Here is a 22303-nt window from a genome sequence, read left to right as displayed (position 1 = left end):
GCCACTTCAAGAAAAAAAAAATCCACTTTAAGAAAAAAAAAATCTGAATACTTTCCCCTTCATTGATCTTACAGCAGACAGCAAACATCACTCACTTTTGTAAAGGAAAGCTTTCAGCATACTTCACTTTCAGACCAAAATTTACACATATTTCTACTGGGGCCATAGAAAGGAGAGCATACAGGAATTTCAAGGGCCCCAAAATGATGGGTGCAGACCTACTCTGAAATGTTGCCCTCTCCCCCCCCCCCCCCCCACATACTACCCCCCCCCCCCCTTTTTCCCTCGACTCTTGACTATGACAAAGGACTAGCTAGCACAGTGTCAATTAAAAGCTGCCAAGTATTTCATAGCGCCCATGGGTACATGACCCATGACTCCAAACCAGCCGGGAAGCTTTTTGGGAAAGTTTCTATTTTCTTTTCCCTTTGTGCACTGCCAATTCTCTCTGCCAAGGTCCCCCTCTAGCACTCATCCATCTTCTACCTCTTCCCCCCCCCCCCCCTCTCTCTCTCTCATCCCCCCTCTCTCTCTCCCTCGCTTTCTTTCTATCACATCTCTTCTCTTTCTCGCTAGCATTCCTCGTAGCTCTGCTCAACATTTTTTACACTCCTCCATCCATGCACTCTGCATCACAAACATTTCTCCCTTTTCCTTTTGCTCTTTGTTGCTCAAAGAGTTTCTTTTTTTCACCTCATTTTTTTTTTCGCCTCCTTATTTTCACTGCAAGGTAGAATAAACAATGTGCGCTATTTGGGCTCTCAGTTCAGACATAGTGCAGTTTTCTTTTCCTTCTTTTATTCTCTTTGAAGCCTCCATAGCAACAATAGGGGGGAAAATTAATTCATAATTTGAACTGGCCGGTAGTAACATGAGAACGGTACCTCTCCTTCCCACAAGCCCCCAGTATTCCCTTACGCCGAGCACACCACAGAGTCAGACCCAAGCTTTGACATACCCCGACTCCGTAACTTCATCACTCACCGAACCCATTCCCCTTGAATTGTAATTTTGTCACTCCCTAAAACTTAAAGGTCCCGTTTACCATTGGGAGTAGTGATTTAAAAATGTTCAAGTTATCACGTTTTGATGCATATGTGTGGGTTAGGTGTATCACAAAACATCCTACCATATAAAAATTTTGCAATAAAATCTAACATATAAGAGGATTTCACTATTTTTCTCAATAAAACCATAACTGTAGATGGGTTATTCTAGAAACAATTTATTATAACTATTGATCACATTTTGTATATTTTAACAATACCTATTAACATGGATTATACTAATTAACATTTCAATATTGGTTGTTTGCATCCCTTTAACTCACATTTTAGAACTATTTTGAAGCACTGAAGCTGGGTTTCTGTTTCATCTTCAAATGGTAAATCCTAAGTAGCTTTCTCTCTCCCTCCCCCACCCGCTCTTTCTATGATCGGTTACACATGAGAGAAAATTCGTAACTTGAATCATCATTGTAATGATGATTGCAATTCGTCTTTAAAATTATCGGACCTTACACACGCTCGCTCAAAAAACTGTGATTAGAATTCGAATTCTCGAGCTAAGGCGCTACGTAATCCTTGGTGACTTGTCAATCAAAACGTACGATCGAGTGCATGCATGCGGCGCGCGTATTATCTACGGAAGTGCTTGAAAGGTCACGTAAGCTCCACCCCTCAAAAGATGTTTTGGAGGTCAAGCATTACACACGCAAATTTCGCACCGTAATTTGAGTGAAACTTCACTGGAATTCACCTCCGGACTAGAATTTGAATTCATGATTGTGATTAGCATTCGTGATTCTAATTTGCTTCCACACGTGCTAAAAATTGGTCATTAGAATTATTTTTCACTGGAATCATCATTCAAATGACGAATTTTTGACCGTGTGTAACCGCTCTCAGTCTCTCTCTATTCTTTTGCTTTACCCTCCCCATGGATTCATACTCTGATGCTTGAAGGGGTAAGAACTCTAGGGAAAAAATCATATCCAGTCTAAAACAGTAAGTTAATGGTTCAGGTTTCTGAAAATATGAGCAAAACTGAAATATTGAGGAAGCTATAGATGAAAAAAATCACCATGAAGAATCAAGTTAAGAGCAGACCAGAGAAATAAAAATCACAGATATATAGATTGCCAATAAACCAGACATACACACCCTAAAATGACATGAATTCAAAGACAACAGCAACATTCCTCACGCATTCTGTATCACATTTCAAGCAATTCAGAATGTATTCATTTTCCCTCTGAATCCTCCTCAGAACCCACTCTTCAAAACCATGTCTAATCAGGATAAGTGGTATGTTCATTTTCATTTGAAAGGCATAATGTCATTTGTATTTCATGTGAAATTACTCTAAATGTCAAGAAGGATATCAAAACTGCCTAGCAAAATGTCACTGATGACAAAAAACAAAAAGAGAAGAAAACCTCTTTCCAAAGAAGCACACACACAAAAAGCATACCAGGGTAGGCCTACTTGCCCTCCCCCTCCCCCCCCCCCCTCTTCAAACAATCATAGTGTCAGGGGACATTGAACATTTCATCATCCATCCTAACATTCGCTGCACCTTTGTTCCAGAGGTGGATCGCTGCTGGTTTGTTAAAAGCAAAAGCTTAGCCCCAACTCCTGCTAATCATATACTGTTGGTCTTTGAACAAAGCAACATAGTTGAGGATAAAAAGAAAACAAAGATGAATTTCATATCATATAAAAGTTCTTATCATTGCACATGTAATTTTCCATGCTGAATTGAGAGAGACAAATTTTGCGTGTTTTTAATTCAGCCATGTCAAAATATGAAATAGTATTACATACAAAAGGAAAACAATTTGTGTGCTTTTTATCGCACGCTAGTTTCATGTCCAGCGAAATGCGCAAAGTTTTCTGCACTGAAAAAATGTCCACTTTACAGTACTCCCTGACGGTGATAGAAACATACATGTATGAAGAGAGAGGGAGAGAGAGAGAGAGAGGGAGAGATGGAAGGGTAGAGGGAGAGATGGATGGGTAGAGGGAGAGATGGAGGGAGAGATGGAGGGGTAGAGGGAGAGATGGAGGGAGAGATGGAGGGGTAGAGGGAGAGATGGAGGGGTAGAGGAAGAGATGCTGTCAGTGCATCATCATGTTACACCCTATCCCACAGAAGTCCCAACCAACACCCAGCCAGAGCAACAGACAGATGAGGAAAACTCTCCCCCTTCTCCTCCCCCCCCCCCCCACCCTCTCCCTCACTCTCTAACACATGCCACTTCCAATTACCCACGATGCACTGCCCCTTGCAGCGACGATTTGTCAAGCGGCCCTTTGAAACCTCCCCGCCTCCAAATTAAACTTGACCCATGTGCGGGGCCCAGAGAGGCTCGGCGGTGTGTACTTTAGCTGTGGGTGCGAGGATCAGGGGTTGGGCGTGTCATTAACTGGAGGTTGCACCTCCTGTGCCCTCTACCCTCCGGAGCTGGAAGAAAAAAAAAAATCCTTTTCTCTCTCTCTCTGCAATGACAACTTTCTCTCAACAGCATGTTCTCTTTCACCATGAAGCTTCTAAAATAATGTCTTTGAACACAAACTCTAAAAAAAAGACAAAAATTTTCTCTCAAAATTGTCTTCTCTTTCCTGTCGAGCCTCAGACCTGATGTTTCCTATTCTCGCAACTGCCACCATGATGTTCTGTAAAACCAAAACTATTCGCAGCATAAAATTTTTGTGAATTAGAGCCGACAGCCTTTTTCGCAGCATGAAATTTTTGCAAATATGCCACTGCCATTCAATCCATAGAGTAGACAAAAACTTTTGCAATGCATATTGATTTCGTGGATCCTGGCTCCTCGCGAAATCATAAAAAATTTCATGTACTCAAAAATTACTGATGTTGCATTATTTTACAAGCCCAGAACAAACACATCAACGGTTAACGGTACCAATCATTCAACTTCATGAAGTTCTTCTATCTAGATGTTTTCATTGCAACTTATTGACAAATTGAACTACATGCTCGAGTATGTACACCCATGATTTCTTTTATCATGGCTACTATTAAAACACTGATCAATTCAGTGATATTTATGTCAATGTACGACAATTTGTCAAACCGTTGTAATGGTTACCAATCAAGTTATGGCTGTAAATACTCAAGAAAGAATCTTCCTGTGTTGAGCAGAAGTTATGTCCAAAGATATGTGCTAACCACTTTGAGAGTAATACTCTCTCTCTTCCCCTCTTCCTCTCTCTCTCTCTCTCCTTTCCTCTGATGAGGGAGGTGGGATCGGGTGGTGTGTTGCCATGGTGATCACGCTGTGATGGCTGGGCCCTGAATGACAAAGGCTATTTGTGTTGCCTCCTGATTCTGATTTTTCTAGTCTATGACTGGAGGGAAGTCGAGAACCATGTAAACATGAATCTTCTTAAAGGTTATAATCCAGGGACAGTCACATTTTTAACATCTACACATTGAAAAACATGAATTTTACATGGATTTTGTTTCTTTGTTTTTTGTTGCTGTTTTTTGAAAATCTCCATAGAAAAAAAAATGAGGAAATGTACAACTGTACTACAAGATCAGGGCCCCGTTGCTAGAAACTTTGCGTTTAAACGCAACTTGCAACTGATTGTCACTGGCCAATCAAAATCATTGTTGCATGCATGTCTTCTTAATACGGCAGACCCTGAGCCAATCAGAATGGTTGTTTCAAAATTAGCAATTATTTGCAATTGATTGCAACTTTCTTGCAACGGGGCCCAGTATTACATTGATTACACCTGTTGATAGATATATTGCCTCAGAAACCAAATGTACAAATGAAGTTGAGTTCCTAACATTCAGCAAAACAGGAGCAAAATCAAAGGAGGTGTAATATCAACAATCATGATGTAATTAATTCTTTTTTTAAAACTATGATAACTACATTTCTTTCCCACTGGATTTTGTTGGTGTGAAGATTACAATACTCTCAAAGTTGATTGATTCACCTAGACACTTGATAAAAGAGGGGATGTACAAAACACATCAGGAAAAATGACAATTTTCATATGCTTGTATTACATTCTAGCCATGTTTTAACATACTTTGGCTTCTGTTCTACACTCTAGAAAATGTACAGCATAACAAGACACTGATTACTAGTAGAAAGAAAAACAAATGACTTCCAAGGCTAATGCACTATTCAGAATAATATATATATATATATAATATATATATATATATATATATATATATATATATATATATACATATATATATATATATATATATATATATATATATATATATATACATATATATATATATATATATATATATATATATATATATATATATATATTGTAGTTGTTCCGCGTATTGGCAGTACTAGAAATAGCAATGATAAAGTCACAACAGAGGAATGCAGGGAATGCATTAATAGCCAATCTTGATTTAATGAATAATCCGAATTTTCGAGGAACCTTCCTCTTCTTCAGGGATTCGCACTGTCATCCCTGAAGAAGAGGAAGGTTCCTCGAAAATTTGGATTATTCATTAAATCAAGATTGGCTATTAATGCATTCCCTGCATTCCTCTGTTGTGACTTTATTATTGCTATATATACATATATATATATATATATATATATATATATATATATATATATACACATGTAAAACACAGTTAAATGTAGTGGCTCTAGCTAATGTGTTTTAGGACAGAGTATTCCTTGCTGGTGCCATCACATTAGTTGCAATCATCCATGAAAAAACAGAAACATTCTACAACATCGGTCAGTGGCATTTACAGTCACTAGCCTCAATTCAAGCATGCCCACCACTTAATTAAAGTACATTGGACACAGCAACACACAAGCCAGTCTTCCATGACTAATTCTTGAGGTTTTACTTCTTCTTCTTTTGTGTGTGTGCATTTAAGAAAGAAGTGACAAAACTAAATGAAAGGGGAGAAGGAGTACTGGACTATAAAAAAAACAGGATTGATCAAACACACTTATTCCCAAAGCACTACCAAATGGATGAGGTGAACATCAATGAGCAATTATTCGCAGGAATACCTTCTCCTGTCGCATCAATACATTAGTGGATAGTCATCTTCGTAATGAGAATTCTTCTTTCAGATCCCCTTGATTTTTTCCCCCTTTCTTTTTGGTGCCATAGTTGGTGGGACCCCTCAACTCCCCCCCCCCCCCCACATCCCTTCACAACTGTTCATCTCCTGATCAAAAAATGAGTTTTACACATATGATTGGTAATGTTTCTTCACGCTCGACACCCGAATCATTTACGCATGCCGAAATTTTGAAGACGCGTCCGTCTGCACGCATGTCGTGTGTGAGCCTGAGTCGAGCGAGGTCGGGTGCACTTTTTCCTCTTCTTCTTCTTCTTCTTTTTTTTTTTCACAAGGAGGTTGGTTGGTGTCTTCCCACTCAGCCCAGACGACACAATGGTTTTCCCCGGGACAATACATCTTGTGCCACCATGCTTGCAAAGAATGCGGTGACTATTGGAAGACTCGAATTCATAATCCCCGATGTTCCATGCCCACTGTCACAATATATCACATCATGTGTAATGTTTGTGCGCCGCTGAATGTACACACAGCGACCAGAGTTATTTCTTGTCAAACGGCTGTATTGTGATTACATGAGAGGCGCCTTTCACGCCCAAATTGGTTTGAAGTTTCACATCATTTTTATCTCGCTAGTTCATTCATTGCCTGTCACCACATAGCTCATACTTCTTGCGATATACTGTGCTTTATAGTACTCTTTTGTATCCAGATGATACCATTGCTGCATTTCTTCAACTTGATTTGAAAACCATGACAATCAACTTTGCTGTAAAACTAGAAATCTTTGCATGTATTCTAATTCTGCAAATTTTGCAAGAGCCAAGATTCACAAAATTAAAATGCACACCACAGTTCTCATCTACGCTATAGGCACTGACTGCCAGTGGCAATTTGCGAAAATTTCACACCATAAAAATTTCTTGCTTTACGGTACCAAATCCATGAAACCCTTCACGGATGTGCTAATCAGAGAGCAATTACCTTTTTTTAGCACAGCTTATAATAAAGTTAGCCAATGAGCTCTGACACCTTTTCAATAGCATTAACACATTACATTTTTGCTGGTACATCAAATATGACGAAATAGATTTGCTGCAGTGTATGTTTGGAATTTTGCCCTTATCATGATCCCATTCTGGATATACGTGCATTAAGCTATTTCTGCTACTGGCAGAAGTATTTTTGATTTGTTTGCGTTTTTGTAATCAGGCCTACTTGCAACTAATTTTATCTTCAGTAAAGATGGCGCCGTGAAGGCCAAATTGGCAAAGGGGCTGAGCTTGATCTGAAAGACTAACACCCCTTTCACAAATGCTTCTCCCAATAATCTGCATTAAAATAACAAGGAAAAGTCAATAAAGAATTACATTAACAAACTCTGAAAATGACATGCATTTTTTTTCTCTCTCTCTTTTTATGAGAGCACCCATAAAAAAAAAAATTAAGAAAAAAAGCTTGGAAAAATTTGATAATTGCCATGGTTAATCCACGCACCCATCTCATGAAGTATTGGTTTCATGGGGGGGGGGGGGGGGGGGGACTTTTTGACCACACCTTCAAAACAATCCACATTATTTTACGTTGCATGCACACATTCCAAGTCTGGTTCTGATGCGGCTATCATGCGGATAATTGCAGCATCGATAAAATGCAGATTACTCCGGTCCGTGCTCCGATTTTATGACTAAATCATGGAACTACAGCAGACTAAATAATGTGGGTAACTGCATTTCTTTTTAAGGGGTATATCTTTGATCACTCACTTATATGTGAAAGTGGTTTCCAATCAGGAATAGATCTCTAAAATTGATGACCGGAGAGAAACCGCCTGTCATGTGATGGCTACCTTTCACCCTTTCCGTGGGATCTTTTTTACAAGAAGAGGGCACCACCTCACCGCAGCCAGATTTGAGAGAACTTTTTACCGCAAAACGTTCTTCATGACTCTTTTGCCTCACACTAAAGATAGCAAAGAAAGGCAAAGAGAGATAGAGAGAGAGAGGGAGAATGGAGAGGAAAGGGGGAAAGAAGAATGGGAATCAATTTTGATTTATGCCTCCAACATTACCGCTCGGAGAACAATCAATACGTAATTGTCAAAAACAGGCAATTTGGCAATTCACGGAACAAAACAATTTTTAGTGCTGTAAAAGAGACAGATACACATCCTACAGAAAGAAGACAAGAGGGAATAGAAGACTGAAGGAGAATATATATATATAGAGAGAGAGAGATAGAGAGGGACAGAGAGAGATGGAGAGAGCAAGAAAGTAAGAGAAAGAAAAGAGAGGGGGAAACGGTAAAGATGACAAAACGGGATGGGAGGATTTCTCCATTTTTCTGTTGCTCGGCGATGGTCGTCTCCACGGGATCATCCAGGAATGTAACATGCCAAGCGGGATAACTTATCGCATCACTCACGCGTCGTGTTCCAGCGGACTCTTGGCTTGAACTGGAGGGAGTGCAAAGACAGGTTACTTTTTATAAAGACAGGAAATGCTTCATGAATTCTCTTAACCCACTCCATACTGAATTCTGAAATCCCCAGACTTAATACACAGGCCACCATGTTCCGTATGGAACTGGTTAATTCCCTCCCCCTCCCCCTTTTTTCAAAAGGGTAAAATGAGATATGGAATTATCGTGAAGGATGGGTATGGTGAAAGCTTTTGTATATATAGCTATAATCAATTTTTTTTTCCTTCTTCTTCTTATTTTGAAATAAATGGGATGGAAAACGATGATGCAATTGATGGTTTTGTCTGTTTGGTTTTGTAACAGGGATGAAAGCATGTCACTTATTTTTTTGAATTTTTGTTTTTGTTTTTGTTTTTTTCAGCAGCAGTAGTTATAACTAGAGGCATCCAGCATCGAAGGATGTGGCTGGGACTTGCAACTTTGTGAGGTTAAGTGGTAGGAGTGAGGACCAGTAACTCTCGCCGTAGTTTGCAAGTACTGGTTCTTGACTAAGCACTAGTCCTTCATCATCTCCTTCAGGGATTGTGTTTTGTTGTGGTGTTGTGTGCAAGATGGTCGTGAAAATAAAAATTTACCTTAAAAGAACGGGGAAATTAGGATAGATTTGGCTCCTTCAATAACCCTCCTGAATTATATAATTTGCCATGAAATACCTGTTCTACCAATTCTATATCATTTATGTATGCTGACATGTATGTACAAATGTATCAATATGCCACAATAGAGTGCGTGAGCTGCATTGGGTTGTGGCAGTCAAGAGGATCTTTTATTTAAATGTTGGTGCTGCCAATTATTGCAAATCTTGAAAAGGTCCAAAACCTCAAGGCACCAAAACGGTTGAGTTTTAATTATAGGATCATGTACATGTGCAGCTTATACAAAGGATGATGGACATGCACTGTTTCCATTCCTTTATACACAACAGCTCCTATAAGAATGATATACTCAAGTTCTGTTCTGATTCTGTTCCTTTAAAGTGAACTCTTCTTCACCCAAATGTTTACATCTACCATACTCAAACGACCGACCAAGAGTGCTAGTATTTGGGAGAGGGGATCGAGAGTAATCACAGGCTATTTGGGGGTTTCTAATTGCTCTTAATCATCAGCTTTATCACGACTATTAGTGGTCCATGGAGTACACTGTCCATGTAAACTGGCGAAAAACAAAGAGATTCCTCGGAACTGAAATTTCTCAGTTTATGCCAGGTTTTTCAGGTAATATTCTATTAATACCAGCCTGTTGGCCTTGTACGTGCACTTGTAGATATGTTCCCAGGGGTGCTCTAAACTTTGTTTCATTTCGTAGCCATAAAACCTCTCCCAAATGACCCCCACGGGGTCACAGGGAAACGGTTAGCGAGTTCATAAAACGATTCAGTTTATGGGACCCCTTTTGAGAGAGATGGCACGGACCCCATGTTTGCAGAAGACACCTAAACTAGTCTCGCTTCGACAAACCAGACCCGTTTTCAGCATACAATGATGATTCAAACACAAGCTAAAGTTGGTAAAGAATGGTCAATAGAGTCTTACTGTGTTTGTATTGGTGTTGGTGGCCTGGGGAATAACACTGCCACTAGCAGCCACTGACATTTTGAATCTACCAACCTCGGGATGATTTGCTGGAGGAGCAACCCAGCATCATACAGCATGGATGCGGAGAATACCACACCAAAACTCAAAAATATTCACCACTGCTCGACCGCTCGTATATCATCTGGTCGTGACAGTCGCTAAATATCATAACTGGATCGTAATGGGTCTAGTTGAGCAAACAACCATCTGCTGAACCAGCCACAGAAATGCAAAGCAAACGCAAAAGTCTGCTCCATTCACAATTCCAACACATTATTCAAGCCCACTGTGTGTACGCTTTTCACCAAACTATGTATATACATATATATAAATGTATCTCAACTGCAGTGTTAAAAGAAAATGAAATCAACTTCTACTAGGGTATCCAAATGGTGAAAGGCCCTACTTTGATCATCTCTGCATGATGGCAATTATTGTAACCAGGAAAGACTCTGCTTCATTCAATTTAATCATATCAAAGTTGAAGTTACATAATCAGAATTTAAGATGGTTATGATGAGAATGTATGCATTACTGTGATTGTTAATACTGTCACTTTTCTATGAAATATAATCACCATGACAACAGCTAATATGCTAGGTGATTTATTCTAACATTCATGTCAATGGAGGGAAACTGATAATATAGTAACTCCAGTCATTCCGGAGCTTTCTATATGTTTTGAAGCATTTACCGATTATTTTTTACCACAAATTCCTAATCCATAAACTTATGATATTTACAAAATATCAGATGAAAATGGTAGCCCACTGGACTATGCAGCTAATATCATCATTTAAATCTGAAACAATATAGAATAATGCCCTCCACTATATGATACATTTAAATGAACAGGTCAACATATTCAAATATATACATAACCTTTTCTTTTCCTTTTTCTTTTTCTGCCTTAGAATAGGAGGGGGACATACGGTACACTAGAAATCATGTTCCATACTCGAGAGTCCCCAGAGGTGCTATGTTTACTCTTTGTGCAATTCTAAACGAACACCATGTCATCTCCATGTATTCCACACGCTCGGCTTGAGTCAATACCTGCACGTACGTACGTAAGACAGCATCAAACATGTCAATCATCCCAGCAAATGTTGATTTTTTTTTTTCCGAGACGGTCCTGCACAGTACCCATGACTGAAACTGTCAGTGAGGTTCTGCTTATAACGGTACATCAATCACTGTTGGCAGTGCCAGTCACAAAAACAATCTGCATGGCTTGACACATGGTTGCACATTTAACATTACAGTCCTCACTTCCTTAGGGCTTGGATCATATTCCCCCATACCCTATCATGCTGAATGTTCATGATTTTCTTTTCATTTAAAGATCTTCCTGGCAATAATGTAAATGAGATTTCATAGTCCTGCCTACAATGACATCAAGTTTTGAGGCTTTCAAGTTCCCTTATTGTTCCCTTGATTAGATATTCAAAGTTTCTACAATTGTTTCAAATTGTTTCAAAAAGTGTTTAATTGGTCAAAAATATGTTATTTTTAGATATCTTTAGTATAGCAACCCTACACATCCGCTCCCTTCCATGTTGTTTTCTCATCTAATCAATCAAATCCCCCCTCCAAGAAAATGAAAATAATAACCTCAAATCATAATATCATCGGCCAAAAGTGTTGCCGAGGTATAAAAACACACCAAATTGACCTTTATGTGATGATGCAGATTTTTCCTAGGATAATTATCTCTCAAGGCACTATTTCATGGTGAAAAAAATAAAAAGTTCTCTATGTTGCACACACACACAAACTCAATAGGAGCAAAGATTACCATGGCAACAATAAATGTTACATCACTCATGTAATGCCACTCTATGATAATTGCAAGGGCCTGAGGATGGTAAGGTGTCTCTCACCTATGGGGAGTGTACATGTTACATATCTTGCTTGTAACATGCAATTACCACTTACGTGTTACAAATGTTTGCTACATGGTACACACTATGCAGACATCATTCCTAAGAAGAGGTTGTCCATGTCAAGTCACAAAGCTGGTATGACATTTGCTCCTGCCTTGCCCCACATATCAACTATTATTGAATGCACAAAATTTCTGCTTCTTCTTCTCCTGCTCCTCTTTTTCCGTCTTGTCCTTCCCCTTTCTTTTCCTCTTCCTCTTCCTCCTCTTCCTTCTCCTCCTCCACCTCCTTCTTCTTTAGTTAACCATCCTTCCTCTTCTCTTCCTCATCCTCCTTCTCCTCTTCATTCTTCTTTGTCCCTCCTCCTCATTCTTCTACTTCACATCATCTCCTTTATGGACATAACAACAATCACCATGATGGCTCTCATCAATTCCTAAATTATTAGTGAGAAATCTGCAACTATTGAGGATTATCATTGGACTTTCCTCCTATTTTCAGGTACCTTTAGTTTGTGCACCTAAAAATTCACACTTGTCAGAGACAAGTTCAGCCGATTTGTTGATTCTCGTCTAAGTTTAAACCTGCCATCTTCGTCTAGCGAGGGCAGATCTCGATTGAATGAAAGGGTAGGCTTTCTCACTCACCTGGTCACATGTCTGTTGGCAGGCGGGATGGGTGCGGACACGGTGGCAGCATTCTGGGTCTGTGTGCAAAAGTGGAAGAGGTAGCAGAGACATTCATGATGGTTAGGCGTAAAGAACTTCATAAACTCATAACACATAGACACAGAAAACCCACTTTTGCATGTCTTCCCACAGGTTGAATAACATTTTGCATAAAGAATGGCATTTTGTATCAGAGACACACTTTTTACACTTTAACTCAAACTATCAATCATAGTGTGAGCTTTTAACACTAATAAACAGTATCATGTTAAAATCTGCAATTGTAAAAATATTAGTAATGACTGGATCTACATGTAACACACACACACACACACACACACACACACACACACACACACACACACACACACACACACAAACTACTTGCAGAAATGTTGCAAGATGTCTTCTTGTGCATGATTTCCAAGGGAAAAAAATACTCTTGTTGTGATTTATGAAAGCTATGATTGGACAGACAAAAGGGAATGTGAATTTGACTGAGCATGGTTTACTTGTTTTATTCAAAACATATTTCTTTATTACATATGTTTGATGTATGAGCTTGCGCTTGAATTATCACTGACATTGAATCTTTGATTTGAAAGATTTGATTTTATTGTTCCACATCTCAAACACAAATAACATGATACAATCAACTGAACATAAGACTAGACATAGCGTCATAATTAAAAGAATACAAGAATCAAAGAGATCAAGATATCTAATAGAGTTATAAAGAAGTATATGCAGGAGAAAAGTACCAATATCTCTCATTTTATGTCACATACATTTTACATTATAGTCTTACATTTTCTCATCTCTCTTTTCATCTTTCTTTCATTCAATTAATCTACAAATCTGCCTCTGACATGCAATCATTATTGCATACAGGTAAGTGTCAGAAATGAAAAAAAAAAATGATGCACATTTCTTGAAGGAAATGGCAGAATCACTACTGCCGATGAAATGATCACAAATGGAAGAATGTGGGTCGTGTCTTCATCACACCAACTCCAGGAACAGCAGAGCAGGCACATCCAGGCTTCACTGCACTAAGCAACGGCCGAAGACCAGACATGACTCCGACACAATGCCGGCAGCTCGCTCTTTGACGGCAGCGAGAATGGAAGCCTCCGATCACGGCCAATGGCCTTGAACTTGACGGTATTGATTTAACTGCACTTTGGGGAAGGGGGTGCGCAGCATCGGGGCTCCCCGGGCAGTCGGCAACTTTTTTCTCTCTCTCTCCCGGCCGTCAAAAGTCCGACGGCTGCTGGAGTCGGTGTCGAGCGGCAGAGATGTGAAGTCTGATGCAATCAGAACATGAAATTGATCAGATGGGGATTGGACAATCGAAGCGTATTGGGATATCTAGCCTCCGAAAGATGAGATGCTGGAATCTAGAATGACGATGCATCAAGTTCGGAGGATTTTTTTTTTCTTCTTCTTTCTCTTCTTCTTCCTTTTAAAATTTTCATTAGGAAAAATAAATATGAAATCGCGGGGTGCCGACTGCCCATGCGGAATAAGAAGACAGTCATCACCGACGCAAGCCGCATATCGCATATCGCAAGAATCCATATGGGAGGTATTGAAGGCTGCGATATTGATTTGGAAATGTAAGTACGGCCCCCTGTGAGGTCCGTCTTTTACGGCATTATCCCCAACAGGCAGAAATTGTGAAGTGCGCTTCCTATAAATCAGTCTGCAAGTCTCTGGTTATTTACAGTCTCATAGAGAATTGACCATCTGGTTTTCAAAAAGCACATCATCAAATCGTGGCTCAGAAACTTTTTAGACTTTGTTGAGGTTTTTTTTTTTAAAGTTTCGGCAAGCATCAGGTTTACTCACCCACAACCAGAGAATCATTCTAAAACTAGTGAAGCACTGAAAAACAGAATCAGTTTGGAATCCATTTCTCGATTTAAAAGAACAAACGTTTGAAGCTGATAATGAGACATAGGATAAAATGTTAACTTGGTATATAAGCAATTTTATGTTGAGATTTCAAATCAATTCAGGCTTTCTTTAAATAGTTTTTCATGCAACACAGACAAGGTGCTTTTATCCAAACCCTTATCATACATTCAATAATAACCCCTCACGTACTTGAAAAACTGTAGGCCTAATTGCATTTCAGAGGAGACAAGCAAAATACACATTTAATAACAATTTCATTTACGCACAGACTGCTTTCCATTGTAATTTGACTTTGGATTGATTGATTTGATCATGCGTTGTCAATATGCATCACCAAAAGCCATCATGATGGCGTATTAATAAAAGTTTTTGATCACTGCCATGAAAGAGGGAGGGGGGTGATTTCCATGGAAGATTCATTTCTGATTTATCAATATGCCAGTGGAAGTAATGTGCGATCAAAAAGCAGTGTTATTAGATAAAATCCTTTCTGTCCTGTTAGGGGTAACACTTTGATGAACCCATGCAATACAAATTCATGTTGACTAGTGTTCATTTATGATGCCCTGATCATCACTTATTTAGCAAAAAAGATATAATGACCCATATATTCAATCATTTTACTTCTATTTTTCATTTGATTACTGGGATCCACCCACAATAAAAAAAAATCTTCCTATTAAGCTTTTGCTGATGACATCATTTGTCAATCACTTGCTACATTACTCATTTGATTAGTTAACATGAAACATTGAAATGCATATCTTGCAGGTTTCCATATAGTGGCTTTTGTGGATCAAATCAGTCATATTCAAATGGGCAATTCCGCAGTTAGGTGGACATGACATGGATACAAGAAATGTGCCTCTTTATCTTACTCTTTAATCTAGGTATCAACTTATGCCATGAATGTTCACCAATCATTAAGGTCTTTCAAATTCAGTAGATTTTATCTTTCGTATTGATTGATTTCGCGAGATCTAAAACCATCATTTAAAATGTACATGTGGGACTGGGGATGCTGAAATTCACTTAAATGCAAATTACAGTGGGTTCCTTTGAAATTTTTTCCTCAAAGTTTTGCTTAAGGGTAAAAGATAAATACATTTAAATACTCCAGAAGTCATGTGACATTTTGTCAATTACAAAAGGGTGAAATGACCTGCGGAATTACTCCGGACAAATGTAACGTTACTAACCGTAACGTTACTAACCATGCTTTTGGGGGTCTAGCTAAGAAATTATTGGTCGAACTGCTAAAAAACATTGTGTGAACATTTGTCATGATGCAATAATTGAAATTAATGCAACACTTTGTTTGAAGTAACTTGAATATTTGCACACTTTTTGTTACAAGACATTGATTTTTTTTGTCATGTCCTTTTTTCGTAACGTTACTAACCAGCCCTTTAAGTTGCCATAGCAATGCTATTATTTCTTGGATTGTATTCATTCTTTTCTGTATCATAAACCTGGGAATGATGAACATGTTTTTGATATAATTTTGGCTTGAAATGAATAAATGGTAATTTAGTAGTAAAAACATATATGTAAATTTGTTCAAATGTAACGTTACTAACCGCGGAATTGCCCAAATGCGTATTCCAATGTCTTTTGATATTTGACAATCACTTAGTAATGCAGCAGTGATTGGCAAATGATGTCATTGACAAAATCTTGGTGTGAAAGATTTCTTTGTGTGTGGGCAGATCCACGTAATCTATGGAAAAATAGAAGAAAAACTGTTCAGAAATATATCAATGGGACACATTTCTTTTTGCCACATAAGTGAAGACCAGTGTATCATAAAATCACCACAAGTGACCATGATTTGCATTGCATAGGTCCTTTAATCAAGCTGACTGCTGTCTGTGTTTCATTAAGGAGGATTTGTACCTCAATTCATCATCAGCACAATCATGATCATTTTATCATCAGAAGACTGACAGGATGAATACAATACATGCATTCATGTGCATCAATTTTTCTCATCTCTTGTTAACACGTTGTGGTTGGAAATCAAGCTAGTAAACAACTGGTCGTCAGAGGGTTTTGGCCCCTTGTTTGTTATTTTTCTGCTATCCTGCTATTTAAGGAAACAGATTTCAGAGAAGGCGGAAACCCTGTGGGGCATTTTGTCTGATGCATCTCAATTATTCAAATCGCAATGAAGTTGAGGTACTGGTGAGAGTGGGCAGGCATGCCCTTTTTTTTTCTTCTTTTTCTTTACTTGTGCTAATAGGATTGGGTTTAGGTTCCATGATCAACAATAGGAAATATACCATGAAATCAGCAATGCACCAAGCTTTCCTGTAACAGAAATGAGCAACATTACATACATCACATTTGATCAACTTATGCTCTCATTCCAAATGTCTCATACTGGTTCCAGGATCAAAATTAAAATTTGAGATATCTACTTAATTTTGCTGGACTTTAGGAAAATAGCAAAATATTATGAATGTGCATTTTCATCAGCTTAAAACCATCCTGCTGCTTGGAAAATTAGCCCCAAGTTGAAGCATGTACACTTTCATCATCACTCAGCTTGCTCAGCCACAGACTTCTATGTACTGTTCTGTGTTAAAGGGTGTGTACAGTTCTGGTCGAGGTGAAGATTTAGCTTTTAACGTTTTGTGAGATATTCAGAAACCACTCTATGAGATGCCAAAGAGCATGCAGTTCTAAGGGGTATCAAAAGTTTATTCGATGAAAATCGGTTTTGAAATGGCTGGGATATCCAAAAACAAAGTGAAACAAAGAGATACTAATAAAGTTGGGGCATGTCGCCTCTTATTATTAGCACTTTTTTGGATACCTCAGCCATTTGAAAACCAATTTTCATCAAATAAACGTTGAATCCTTCTTAAAATGACATGCTCTTGCATATTTCATAAGAGGCTTTTCATTATCTCACTTAGGAATGTTCAAAACATGAATCCCTACCTCAACCAGTACTGTACAGTCCCTTTAAAGTGGTCTTGGCGCGCGGTCAGAATGATAGGATCGCAAAAATTTCAGGCAGATGGAGATGTAACCAAACAGCACGCTAATGGACAAATTAGCACACAATTTCATAAACTAGACCAAGATTGGGGGGGGGGGGATTTTCTTGATCAAATGCGCTATTTTGCACAAATAGCGAGTTAATTTGACATTGGGCTAATTTCCTAACTACAAAATAGCATGTTAGTTTGAAACATTAGTCTGATGAAGACGGGCATATATTTTTTTCTCCCAAATAAACCAACATGTGGTACAGGCTGATTTCAAGTGATCTACAGTATTTCTCTTGGCGTCAGCTGCGATTTGCAGAAGAAACTTGGTATAGATAGTTGCGGAGAAGCAGATTTAGATTTCTGTGGTGCTCATCCAATAATCCATCAGAGCTGCTTCAAAGGGGCCCCATGAAATGCAACAAAATTCTGTCTTACAAATTTTTCACTAAAGCATGATTTTTACTGCATATGATAATCGAGACCACAACCTGCCCACCTACGTCAAATTTTCGCTGACACATTAATCACTTTCTCTCTCTCATGCACGCCCGAGTGATGAACAGATCTGGATGAATGAGCTCACTGAGATTTTGTTTCCATTACCATGGCAATGATTTCCTGACATATCACAGATAGATTTAGATGACTGCATTTGTCATTTTGTGTCTCTACGTCGGAGCATGTGTCTACCTGTTGCCATGGTTATCAAATGGTAAAGATACTAGTACCCGTGTCCAGCATAAAGTTGTACCCACATACTGGGTTTCATGAGGGGTGATTAATTAGCAAAGAGTCATATATCAAACATCAGCAAAATGGTAGCAGGGGGCCATAACACCTTTTGCTACCCTACATCTGTGGAAGAACAAGTTTGGTGGGTGTTGCTATGACAACCAGGGCACAAAGTCGGACCATGTGAGATGGAAGACTGTGTACGAGTATTTGGCAGGTCCAGTTCTAGGCAAGTGCATGTGCAAGTGCATGTGTGTATGTGTGTGTGTGTGTATGTGTCTGAGTGTGTATATATGTCTATGTCTGTGTGTGTCTGTGTGTCTATGTGTTTGTGTGTGTGGCGAGAGTATCAAATGTGTTTTTCGAGTTCTGAGGACAGAAGAATCCATCCACTATCTGAACATGCACCTATGGAATGCCAGTTATGCCACCCAGATAATGACAGGGAGTGTTACCACATACATCCCAGCAATCAGTAGAGCTGGTCCTTCTCAGACGGCATCCCGAGCTACGAGTGAGTTTCCACACAACCAGTAAGAAAAACTTTATTAAAAAAAACTTTTAAAAAAAACCATACACACAACACAAGCATGTGGTCATTCGGATTGGAAAAATAGAAGACATAAATTGAAGATGGATTGGCTGGGAAGTAAAATGCACCATAATCTTGAATACATGTTTAGAGTTGACTCACAGTGGTAAAAAGCCCAATATGACAATGCATGTGAATGAACTTGTGAAATAATCAGTTGTTTTGGTAACTAAGGAGCATACCATACTATCTGCATGATCAACCCCCCCCCCCCCTCCCCCAATCTATGAGTTTACATCTACTACAAGACAAAAGAATATTATCAGCTTAAAAATAGAACAAATTCTATGTGCATCTCCCCTGACATTTCAGGCCTGGTCATTCTGTTAGTGTTATCCAGCTAACTACCACTGGGTACAAGCTTGTTTTTTGACATAAAATATTTACTGAATTCATCTACAGAGTACAAGATCAAATTTGTCTTCTGACCTATGCAAATTCCAGGGTCCAAGTTTTCACTTTTCACTTTCATTTCAAACAACCATAAAATAATGTTTAGGTTGTCTGCAACACCTTCTTCTCTGTCCACAATCCAACAAATGCAATCTAAAATTAATACATTGGTTCCTTGAAGTCCTTAATAAGGGATTTCACTTTTGCTTTTGTTTTTTCAAAGGACTGGTGGGGAAATATCTAATAAAATCAATGTAAACCAACAATAACCATCCAAACAGAAAGTGGCAGACCTTATAAAATGCCAAGAAAAATGTAAAAGGGTATACTGATCAGGCTAAACTCAAACAAGTCAAAAATCTGTTGGAAAGGGTAATATTTTGAAATTCTCCTGTCAAAATATCTAATGCATCAAATTGTAAGGGAATAAGAAGAATAAAGAGAATAAGAAAGAATCATGAATTCGATGAACGACAACTTCTTTGAGTTTAGTGGAGAAGAGTCACACGTGTATATTCCTCTTGACATTTCAGAAATCAAAGTGTGTGCGCTCAAAGGCTGCACAGACATAATACCACAGGCTTGGGGTTTCATCCCACTAACACGGAGGACGTGCGCTGCATTGCAACCGCATACTGCATGTATTCCTGCGTGTCACGTCACTTCCAGAGTATATCCCAGCCAACAAAGTTATCGTCACGGGTACAGTTAGCCGTGGTGGTTGTGGTGGTGAACATGACAGCCAATCATCGGTATGACAGATGGATAACAAGGCGACAGCCAGGGTAGCATCCCCCGGATGAGATGTCACTCTGAACTTCATCCTCCCCACAAGTCCCCCTCCTCCTCCTCCCATTTACAATGTCTTGTCTCCACCTTCATCTATTTATCTCCATCTCTTCCATGCACGTTTTCTTTACCCCCTCTTTTCCTCTTGGAGGCTCATCTGTCGTATCTCCCTGCCATAACTCCGCATTCAAGTCGTTTGTTGCGTGCGTGAATTATCGGTTCATTTGATGGCTACAGGAATGTCTAAACATCTCAATCATCGAGACATTAATGAACCATTCAGATCTGATTCGGAGGGTAAAGAGGGGAGAAAAATATCAGACAATTCTAACTTCCAATATCTGAAGTGTCATCAACACTGTCATGGACAGTAGGCACCTGTCATGCAATAATGTAGGAATTTGACATGATACTGTATATCGTCCCTGGGGTGACCAGACCCACTAATCTCAAAAAATCATGAATTTTCAGAGGAGCAAAACGACCTTTTCATTTTTGCAACATTTTCATGAAAATAACATCAATGTTGATGTCAAATAATCTAGAAACATCATCTGAGATTACATTAATAATTGCAATGTTGAATACAGACTGATTTTCCCATAACACACATTTTCCATTCACCCCAGCCTAGTCTAAGGACCTCGGTAATAGTCTTCAACCGGTTAAACTCAAATCAGTATTTTTGTATCGAAATTGGGTTGAAAGGCATTTTTTTTGTCTATGCCCATTGAGATACAAGGTCTTGTCACCCAAGCTGAATCTTAAAACATCAGCACAAACGCAGAAGGTCACAAGCTCCAGTGTGGACGCGATGCAAGGTGCTTTAGTCCCACATACCCACTTTCCTAGGGGGAAACTAAAATCATGGTTGGACAAGTTAAAATGTAAAACACACTTGCCTGTTTAAAGTACAGAAAATCTGTCACCCTGTCTGATCAAACATGCTGTTCAAACATGCATCATACACCTTATTCCCCATCTGTGCTTAGAAATTAATTTGTTTTAGAGACTTTCTTTTTCACCTTCAGAGCCTGGTCAAATGTAGAGAATACCCTCACTGCAGATATGTCACAAATCGCGAAGTACTTCAGGATCTGAAGACTCAAGATTAACATGTCCAAGACAACGGTAACAGCCTTCCACCTGAACACCAAGGAGGCTAATCGGCAACTCAGTGTCATTCTTGATGGAACACCTCTTCCATACAATGCTACACCAACCTATCTTGGAGTGAAGTTGGATAGGCAGCTGACCTACAAGGAACAACTCAAGGCCATAAGTGCAACAGTGTCTTCAAGGAACAACCTCCTTCACCGACTTGCAGGCTCAAAATGGGGTGCCAGTGCAACCACTCTCCGCACTAGTGCACTAGCACTGGTATACAGTGCCACGGAATACGCCTCCCCTGCGTGGTGTAGGAGCTCTCACACCAAGAAACTTGACTCAGTTCTGAATGACACCATGAGATTAATAACAGGATGTCTCAGGCCTACACCAACAGAATTCCTACCTGTTCTCTCAGGCATCGCTCCTGCCCCCATGCGCCGAGAACATCACACACATAGGCTGGTAACCAAGGCCTCCAGCAACCCGGACGACCTCCTCCACGACGTAGTTGAGGGCTCTGTAACTCTGGGTCAGCGGCATCAGCGACTGAAGTCTCTCCGCCCTTTCTCCCGCCATGCAGCAACGCTGAGAGGATCAGACTTCAACATCTGCCAGACATGGAGAACAAGCTGGGAAGACACCCAACGACCTGCCCAACTCGTTGTCATGCCCAATACATCTGTCCCCCCAGGAGCAAACCTCCCAAGGAGTGAGTGGGTGTCTCTAAATCGGATTCGAATGGGAGTTGGGCGTTTCAATGCAGCCATGCATCGTTGGGGGCTACGCCCGTCAGCAGCTTGCCAGTGTGGTGCACCAGAACAGACTGCTCAACACATCTTGAGTGAGTGCCCTGATCTCCGCCCTCCTGACAACATGGACCTGACACACCCTACTCCACAGACTGTAACTTGGCTACAACAATTGAGGGACATTACCTAGCTGCTGCTGCCTCATAAGCATGAAGACCTCTGTTCTACAACTGTATGTTATGAGTGTAAACACAAGAGCAGAAATGGAATAATTCTTTAAAACACTTCTGATTTAAATCTCATTTGTGTATTACACAAGAAGATAAGATGGTGCAAAAAGGAACAAT

General features: G+C 39.5%; 1 protein-coding gene across 1 annotated transcript in view; it reads right to left on the bottom strand.

The window, feature by feature from the left end:
- Positions 1–13750, bottom strand: part of LOC139727366 (reversion-inducing cysteine-rich protein with Kazal motifs-like) — a 126042-nt gene extending 112292 nt beyond the window's left edge. The window contains exons 1-2 of the mRNA XM_071638327.1: positions 13681–13750; positions 12652–12710 (exon numbers count right to left, since the gene is read on the bottom strand). Of these exons, the coding sequence (XP_071494428.1) occupies positions 12652–12710; positions 13681–13750 (129 nt within the window). The remainder of the gene's footprint in view (positions 1–12651; positions 12711–13680) is intronic.
- Between the last annotated feature and the right edge of the window lie 8553 nt (positions 13751–22303).

Source organism: Diadema antillarum, unplaced genomic scaffold (assembly GCF_040938485.1).
Source record: "Diadema antillarum isolate AM-2024a unplaced genomic scaffold, OU_Dant_1.0 seq00000129_RagTag, whole genome shotgun sequence".
Classification (NCBI taxonomy): domain Eukaryota; kingdom Metazoa; phylum Echinodermata; class Echinoidea; order Diadematoida; family Diadematidae; genus Diadema; species Diadema antillarum.
Note: the sequence above shows the minus strand (reverse complement) of the source record. Positions and strands in the feature narration are given on the sequence as shown.